The sequence below is a fragment of the Cololabis saira genome, chromosome 22 (genome assembly GCF_033807715.1).
Source record: "Cololabis saira isolate AMF1-May2022 chromosome 22, fColSai1.1, whole genome shotgun sequence".
NCBI classification, from domain to species: domain Eukaryota; kingdom Metazoa; phylum Chordata; class Actinopteri; order Beloniformes; family Belonidae; genus Cololabis; species Cololabis saira.
In genome coordinates this window covers 15,134,362-15,143,449 of record NC_084608.1, presented here as the reverse complement: position 1 = coordinate 15,143,449, position 9,088 = coordinate 15,134,362, and the positions used below count along the sequence as shown (strand labels likewise).

General features: G+C 39.4%; 3 protein-coding genes across 3 annotated transcripts in view; 1 reads left to right on the top strand and 2 right to left on the bottom strand.

Moving 5' to 3' along the window:
• The window catches only part of mtrr (5-methyltetrahydrofolate-homocysteine methyltransferase reductase), a 35,646-nt gene extending 35,629 nt beyond the window's left edge, over nt 1–17 (bottom strand). Inside the window, exon 1 of the mRNA XM_061713443.1 lies at nt 1–17. This exon is cut by the window's left edge and continues 28 nt beyond it. The gene's annotated coding sequence lies outside the window, so the exon portion shown is untranslated.
• A 236-nt stretch (nt 18–253) lies between these two features.
• On the top strand, nt 254–6,041 carry cct5 (chaperonin containing TCP1, subunit 5 (epsilon)). Its single transcript, XM_061713105.1, has 11 exons — nt 254–485; nt 958–1,018; nt 2,808–2,972; nt 3,403–3,601; nt 3,800–3,992; nt 4,368–4,517; nt 4,603–4,722; nt 4,866–5,051; nt 5,132–5,269; nt 5,393–5,573; nt 5,730–6,041. The coding sequence occupies exons 1-11, from the start codon at nt 381–383 to the stop codon at nt 5,855–5,857; spliced, it is 1,626 nt and encodes a 541-aa protein (XP_061569089.1). The 5' UTR covers nt 254–380; the 3' UTR covers nt 5,858–6,041.
• A 48-nt stretch (nt 6,042–6,089) lies between these two features.
• On the bottom strand, nt 6,090–9,080 carry cmbl (carboxymethylenebutenolidase homolog (Pseudomonas)). Its single transcript, XM_061713106.1, has 6 exons — nt 8,881–9,080; nt 8,105–8,319; nt 7,884–7,991; nt 6,945–7,087; nt 6,755–6,846; nt 6,090–6,662 (listed from the first exon to the last, which is right to left on the bottom strand). Exons 2-6 carry the CDS (start codon nt 8,317–8,319, stop codon nt 6,483–6,485), a joined length of 738 nt encoding a protein of 245 aa, XP_061569090.1. The 5' UTR covers nt 8,881–9,080; the 3' UTR covers nt 6,090–6,482.
• Between the last annotated feature and the right edge of the window lie 8 nt (nt 9,081–9,088).

Here is a 9,088-nt window from a genome sequence, read left to right as displayed (position 1 = left end):
GATAACTGCTTCCCATTGAGTTTATAATTACTGAACTCTCGCGAGAACATCTCAGGGCGGAACGAACCACTTTACAAAAAAAATACTTTTTTTAGTTGTATCATATAAATTTGACTTCTCGTGAAGCTGTAATTTTGTATTCACGTTTATAACACTATTTTAATTAAAAAATAATAGCTATTACTGTATATGAAAGCGTTTTTTGGGGGTTAAATATAGAGCGGGTGGTGACTTGGTTCCGCCCTCCCGCCCGTGGAGTCTTCCAGAAGTGGCCGGCAGACCCGTGCGGCTCAGCTCAGCCTCACTCCCCAGTAACACCCTCAAAACCCCCTCATCGTCCCGGTAAAACTCTCACTGCCTGATCGCTTTTTCCAGCCAACATGTCCAGTTTAGGGACACTCGCCTTCGACGAGTATGGGAGGCCCTTCATCATCATTAAAGACCAGGACACGAAGACCCGGCTGACGGGCATTGACGCATTGAAGGTACAATGGGCTAGTTAGCGGAGCACACGTTTGACTTGGTTTAACGAGTTATTAATATTCGGTTATTGGTGAGATTGAGTTGACTGGGTTTAATGCGAATACTTGACATGTAAACGGTACTGTTTTTATGATTGCGCATCTGCACAGTTCTAGCCTCGCGTTAGCTCGTGCTAACACGGAGGCCCATGTGCTCTGTAATGGGTGGTTTATGGTTCTGCGTTAAATCGACGCAGAGTCTACGGCGTAGGGTACGCGGCGACGCGCACCGTACGGCGCGCGTCGCCGCGTACCCTACGCCGTAGACTCTGCGTCGATTTCAGGCTTAATGCGTGCAGGCGGTGGGTGTTGCTGCACAGGCTGCTGCCCAAAATAGTCCACTTCCACATTCACAGTTGTAGATAGTAACTTTATCTAAAACAAAGAGATTTGCCAAGCTTAAAGTGTGAGTTAAGTTCAAATATTTGTTTTGCAGTCTCATATAATGGCAGCCAAGGCGGTGGCTTCAACGCTGAAGACATCCTTGGGACCAAACGGTGAGTGGAACAGACAGTGACGTCACGTCTGACACATTGTAATTTATTTTGTTTATTTAAAAAGGATCCCCATTAGTCTTCACCATGGGAAGACTATTCTTCCTGGGGTCCACACATAGACATACAAAAGATTACAATAATACAACTCAAAAAAGGTGAAAAACATTCACTACAATTCCTGAAATAATAAATTGAAACAAAAATAAAAGATTAAGTAACCCACCATCCACAATATTTGCTACTATCACCAGATCTGTTCCACTTTTGAGCAAAATAGTTTGCAACGACTTTATATTTTATAATATACCCATACGTCTATCTATAGTAGTATAAATATAGTACATATCATAATATACTCATACTTCTATACTATATATACACTCATAGCCTACAGTGATTTAGAATATATTTACTATTACATTTATAAAATACATACAATTTGCACAATAATCACAATATATACCTAGGAAGGATCATGTAGTTAAATTGATTTAAGTTGGATCAGTGCACAATTTTCGACCCTGGCCTGTGATACATTTCTGTATTTTCATTTATGTAATATTGACCAAATCAGACACATCCTGTCGTAGAAAGATGCTGGAAAAATAGCACATGCATTTGGCACCTCAAGGTTGGATTATTGTAACTCCTTGTTATCAGGCTGTAGGGCTGCACGATTCTGGACAAAATGAGAATCACGATTTTTTTGCTTAGAATTGAGATCACGATTCTCTCACGATTTTTTTCCAATATAAAATTTATTGCACTTATTACTTTAACTTTGCAACAGCTGAACAAAAATATAATAACAATAAACATCTCTTGTCTTCTTTACACAAACCTTTGAAATGTAATCCACAATCATTAACAAAATATAACAAACATGACAACATGATAGTTGACCATGACAGGACTACAACAACCTAGAACATAGGCCTAGTCCTTTTTTTTTATGCAGCCATCTTTAAAAAAAAAAAAAAAAAAAAATTTTTTTTTTTTTTTTTTTTTAAATCGTCGTCATTTGGAAATGAGATCGCGTTCAAGCATGAATCGAGATCGCGATTTTTTTAACAATTAATCATGCAGCCCTATCAGGCTGTACTAGAAAAACGCTAAAGTCTCTCCAGCTGGTTCAGAATGCCGCCGCTTGTGTACTAACAAGAACTGGGGAAAGAGACCGTATCACTTCAATATTAGCCTCCTTACACTGGCTTCCTGTAAAAGCCGGAATAGAGTTTAAAAGTCCTCCTCCTCACCTATAAAGTCCTGAATGCAACTTATAGAACTTATAGTTCCCTATTATCCTGCTAGCCTACTGCCTTCACAGAATGCAGGACTGCTTATGATTCCTACAGTCTCCAAGAGCACATTTCAGGCCCCTAACCTCTGGAATAATCTTCCAGTCTTGGTCTGAAAGGCGGACACACTCTCTGCCTTTAAGAGCAGGCTTAAAACCTTCCTCTACGAAAAATCCTATGCTTAGAGTCAGCTAGTTACTGTGTTTTTTGGAGGTTTTGCTGTTCCTCTGTTTCTCCGATGCTGATGTTTTCAGATGCTTGTTTTATTTTATAATGTGTGATATCTGATCTCTTTTTCTGATTATGTTTTTCTACATTATTTTATATCTAATCACTTTTATCTCTGTTTTTGTGTTGAGAAGCATTATGAGATGACCTTTATGATTTGACGCTATACAAATAAATTTCATTGAATTAATGTTTTAAGTAGACACAGCAGTTTTATCACCTGTCATTGCACTTAAACCATTTCCCTTTTCTTTTGGAGCAAGGTCTCGACAAGATGATGGTTGACAGTGATGGGGAGGTAACCGTCACCAATGACGGTGCTACTATTCTCAGCATGATGGATGTGGATCACCAGATTGCTAAGCTTATGGTGGAGCTGTCAAAGTCTCAAGATGATGAGATTGGTGATGGAACTACTGGAGTTGTTGGTATGTGATTTGACAGTGGTTGTCTGGTGGTCTTTGTAGATGCTCCCTGCTCATTTATGGATATTTCCAATTTCTGCTGCAATTTCTCTTAATTATTAATCCAACTGTCCATCTTCAGTTTAATACATTGTGGCAACAATATTGAATGTTGTACTGAAGTGTTTCAACTTAATTTCAAAGTAATATTTTAATTTTCCTTAACACACGAAGAATTCTTATGGCATAAAAATGTCTCATTGTCTCCAAAGCATGTTAATGTTTACTTCCTCACACATACACTGAAGCACATGGCAGTTTTATCATACAAACTAAAGAAATGCTTTACATCAAATATACGTTAAATTTCATGCATTAACAGCTTTATGATGTGTTACAATATTCCAGCTATATGTGTTCACTGTTTGGTTTTATTTTTCTTGTGCTTCCTCAGTGCTGGCTGGTGCCCTGCTGGAGCAGGCTGAGCAGCTGCTGGACCGCGGTATCCACCCCATCAGGATCTCGGACGGTTATGACCAGGCTGCCCGTATCGCCATTGAACAGCTGGACAAAATGGCAGAAACCTTTCCCTTTGATCCCAACAACAGAGAACCACTCATTCAGACTGCCATGACAACACTTGGCTCCAAAGTGTATGTCTTAATATATATATTTTTTGACAAACTGGATTTTCTTTCCACTTCTTGGCTGCATGTCTGTCAGCTCTTTTGACTTGTTTAATATTTAAGGAAAAGTTTTTTTTGCAAGATATTTTAAGTATAAGCTGCAAGTTTTTGTTTGTATTCTCTTAATTCAAAGGCTGACCGCTCCAAATGAATCTTGTTTTCTAGTATTAACCGGTGCCACAGACAAATGGCAGAGATTGCTGTGAACGCCATCCTCACCGTGGCAGACATGGACAGGAAGGACGTCGACTTCGAGCTCATCAAGATGGAGGGCAAGGTGGGAGGAAAGCTGGAGGACACACAGCTCGTCAAGGGAGTCATAGTTGACAAGGAGTTCAGCCACCCTCAGATGCCCAAGGTATGATCAAAGGAACATCTTCAGAGGACATGGTTGACTTTCATTCCAATTACTTTGACGTGTCTTTAATCAAAGAGACCTGAAGTAGATGAAAGATTTCAGGAACAAGTTAAGCTGAAGTCGGGAATCCGGCCACAATAAACTTCCAAGTATTAGATTAAACATTCCTTTTTACATCTAGCTATTTAAAATTAACAGTTGAAATCCAATTAGTTAAATGTAATGTACAGGGATGATGAAGGCTTTACATGACAATACATCATTTGTGGATAAGAAACTACCAAAAACTGCGTTTTGTTGTTGCAAGAAAAGTCTCCCTGTGTTTCTGATGTAACTACAATAACTGGACTTCAAACTTGTCTTTGCTCCACCCAGGTTCTGAAAGATGTTAAAATTGCTATCCTGACCTGCCCATTTGAGCCCCCTAAGCCCAAAACCAAGCATAAGTTGGATGTGACCTCTGTGGAGGACTACAAAGCCCTCCAGAAATATGAGAAAGAAAAGTTTCAGGAGATGATTCATCAGGTAGGTATCCAGGAAATCTGTTGAGTATTTATATTTACTTATTTACCAACTGACCGAAGCAAAACAACCTCTATTTTAATTATAGGTCAAAAGCAATGGTGCCAACTTGGCCATCTGCCAGTGGGGCTTCGACGATGAGGCTAACCACCTTCTGCTGCAAAATGAGCTGCCTGCAGTGCGTTGGGTTGGAGGGCCCGAGATTGAGGTGAGAGCTGGTCGATGTATGTTAGAACCCCTCAATGTAAAGTTGTTCTTGAACAAAACATTTTCGTATTCATACATTAAGCTGCTGTAATATAGACGACTGTACTGTACTGAAGTATTTCATGTCGATTGGTTTCTGCGCAGTTGATAGCCATCGCCACAGGAGGCCGCATTGTCCCCAGGTTCTCCGAGCTGACACCAGAGAAACTTGGCGTCGCTGGTTTGGTGAAGGAAATATCCTTTGGCACTACTAAAGATCACATGTTGGTTATCCAGGAGTGTAAAAACACCAGGGCGGTTACCATTTTCATCCGTGGAGGCAACAAAATGGTCAGTATATATCCCTTCTCTTTTTTTTCTTTTTTTTTTAAATAAATGCCAGGTTTTCTCACTCATATCTTTCTCTGCAGATCATTGAGGAGGCCAAGCGCGCTCTTCATGATGCTCTGTGTGTAATTCGCAATTTGGTCAAAGACAACCGTGTTGTGTACGGGGGTGGAGCTTCAGAGATTGCATGTGCTCTATCTGTAAACGAGGCTGCAGATAAGGTGAGATGTCAGGGATGCACAATACACCATAGCACAATGTTGGTCTGAGCTTTAAAATAGTTTGTATGGCTTTCAGAATAACTCCTTGGATCTTATTATATCTGTCCTATCTTTTCTTCCCAGTGTCCATCATTGGAGCAGTATGCCATGAGGGCATTTGCTGATGCTCTAGAGGTAATCCCGATGGCGCTGGCTGAAAACAGTGGGTATAACCCCATCCAGACCATGACGGAGGTCAGAGGCAGACAAGTCAGAGAGAACAACGCCTTCCTTGGCATTGACTGCCTGCGCAACAACACCAATGGTGAGAAACCATCTGAGCAGTTGTAGTTTAGTGTGTTGGCCTCTGATTCTTATGCACCAACATGACTTCACTCCAACAGATCAGTCATTCCCTCCTTACGGGCACTTGTGTGTCCAAACAGTCTTCTGAGTGGGTTTCCTGTTTTTTCTTCCGTAGACATGAAGCAGCAACATGTGATCGAGACCCTTATTGGCAAGAAGCAGCAGATCCTGCTGGCTACTCAGGTAGTCAAAATGATCCTGAAGATCGATGATGTCCGAAACCCCGGAGAGAGTGAGGACTGAAGCTCGTTCTTGTAAAGGAAACAGCCCCTTCAACGCTTAAATGTGCGAAGTGTTCTCGAGGTTTTTGGCACTTCCTCAAGCTCCATGTCCGAACCGCACTGCTTATTCCTATTTATCATTTGATACAAAATGTCCATGCTGTTGTAGTGTCCCCCACCAATAAAATGTTGGTCAAAGTCTACAATGTTAATCTTGTTTAAATATGCAAAAAAATGACTGCTCTTAACCCAAATCAGATTTTTCAGTTGCACATAAATTTATTGCATTTTGTCATTCAAGATTTATGGTCTTAGATTACCAAAGCAGCTGCTTGACTGCATCCACAGTCCACTCTGGGTAAAAATGAGTAATACTGAACAAACTGAATTCACATTTCACAGGCAATGACAATTCCTCAAAAACATTTGCTGCACTTGCCCACAATTACAAAATGAAACAAAGGCTGTGGAATGTCAACCAATTCATTACAATATTATTAAAGCTTCCACCCACCACAACCGCCTACTAAACTGCACATTTTAATCCTTTGGTCCATACAGTTTTGACCAGTTATGTAAGGCACTTTTGTTTCTCCAGGTTCAATGTGCCAGTATATTAAACTTTGCTACTTCTTAAACCACCTTATTTACATGTATTTGTTGAGCCAGTTGAGCATGTCTGTTCTGGCCTCCTGGATGAAGGGTTTGTCAGCAGGGTTGATGTCCTCACTCTTGCGGTGGACGAAGCCATGAGTCTGACCAGGAAATATTTTCACCTGGTATTGCACAGTGCACTTCTCCTTCAGCTTAGCTTCGAGGACTGCAACCTAGAAACCAAAAGCATTGTATTTGAACTAAAACAGGCACATGAGAGTTGACCTGAAACAAGGAGGTGTCAGTCAAATTTAAGAAAACATACCTGCTCTAAAGGAACAATCGGATCATTCTCTGCAAAGATGAATAGTGTTGGGCCCTTCAGCTCATATCTGTCCTCGCCGTCACGAATTATTCCTGGACATTATCAGTGATAATTTATCACATAAAACCAGTCAAAAATTCAGCTCATAGAAATGGTATTGCTCACATGATCAGCTGCTGGAATAGCATACCATAAAGAGACACTCCAGCCTTAAACTCTGGGTTTTGTAAGGTCAAGTAATGTGTGGCAGCCCCTCCCCAGCAAAAGCCCACTATTCCAAAGTGTTTGGCTTTGCACTGCTCCTTGAGGAACCTCAGCACTGCATCCACCTCTCTGAGGAAAAGATATGAATGAATGGTTTATTTTGGTTACATTACATTATTTGCAATTCAAACTGTGTGTGTGTGTGTGTGTAAATGACAAAACACTTTCATACAAGTTTACACTCATCAGTTTCACACAAAAAATAATAAACTCTGTAACCGAAAAAGGAATAGGCTGAAGCCAAAGCTTATATTTGCCTACCCTGTACTTTCCAACAGAAAACCCAGATTATCTGCAATATGAAAAGAAACAAAAAGAGAAATTTCCCTTTAAATTGTTCTGATTAACCAAATTATACTCCAATCATTTAGCATTGTAATCCTTAATTATTTTACTTTTCAATATTTTTTTTAAATTCAACAGAGATTTACACAGTTTCACTTCATCACTAAGTTGATTCCATAATTTGACTCCCAAAAATGAAACACGTCTATATTTAACATTAGTCCTCACACGACATCTTTCAAAGACCCACAGCCTTCTTAAATTATAATTTGTTTCTCTTCATTTAAAGAAATGCTGAAAACAAGCAGGAAGGCTATTATTCTTAACTCGAAACAAAATTTCTAATGTTTTTAAATATACAATATGAATTTTAATATGCATGACTCTACAAATAATTTATTAGTAGTGTCACGATAAGAAAACTTTATTTATTATTCTTACAGCTCTTTTCTGGAGTTTAATTATATAGATACTAGTCACAACCGGAAGATCAGCATGAATAATTACAGAAGCTGTAAAGGCAAATCTGTCAGATTTCAGCTTTGAGATAATAAATCAGCAAAATTGACTGTTTTGTTACTTGTTGATATTTGTTGGTTTTTTGTCTTCGAGCCACTCCTGAAATTTGGACCAGTCATGACTTGGGCTCCATGGTTCTTTCCCAGTGTAGAAGTCTGGGCAAACAGCACTGTTCAGAGCAAAATGGTGCCAGACAAATTAGCCATGTCAGAGAATTAATTAAAACCATACAATTTAACTTAATGAGTTCATTCTTTATATACAGAATTTGAATTTACACACATGTATCCGTTGGCAGCCAGCATATCCGCCATGTATCTAGTGTTGGGGAGCTGCCATCCATAGATGTCATGAATGACAATAACAGCTTTGTCAGATGCAGCGGAGGGCTTCACTACATATGCTTTTGTGTGCTCTATCTGGACCTCCTGGCCAAGTCCTCCATACTCCATCCGATCACCAATATCGCAGGGACATGGCTTGTTTTCATTTGCCATCTATTATACATGCATACACACAAGAAAGTCAGGTGAGAAACTTGGGATTGGAAGGTGATTCAGTCTTAGCAAGTTATTTTCAGGTAAGATTCTGCAGATGTCACGTTATCAATACAAGTCAATAGTCTTGATGAAGCATCATTGTTATTTAGTTTTTATTTAATGACTGGACAAGAGAATGGAAACTTGATTTCATCACACTAATGCTACTACTACTGCAAATTTCCCCTCTGTGGGACTATTAAATGATTATCTTATCTTATCTTAAAAGGTCCAAGCAGACCACCGATCGAAATATCAAAAGTTTTTGTCATTCATGACCTTGTGAGGATTTCAGCGTTTCATATAGGCCCAAAATGTGCACAGCATATTTAAAGTAGCTAAATTCGTAGCTCTGCTACCGAGATTGACCTAAATCCAGCAACACATGTTATAAATTGGCCTCACTTGGACTTTGAGAAATCTATTGCACAATAGGATGACAAAGCGTTTTACAAAAGCATTTCTAGAAGCCTCTAAAGCAACACCATAATATATATAGATTTAAGACATCGTACTTACCCTGGAGTTTATTGTCCTGAAACAGTGACAAAGGAAATCTGCTGAGTGTTTTAGGTCTAAAATGTGGCGTTAAAAGGAGATTGGTTAAAAGTAAACGGGTCACGTGACAAAGTCCAAACATTCCTGGTGCAACCTTCAAATTAAAAGTACATATATATCACCAAATAGCGGCTGATTTAATATTGATAATGCGTGCCATATAAATATT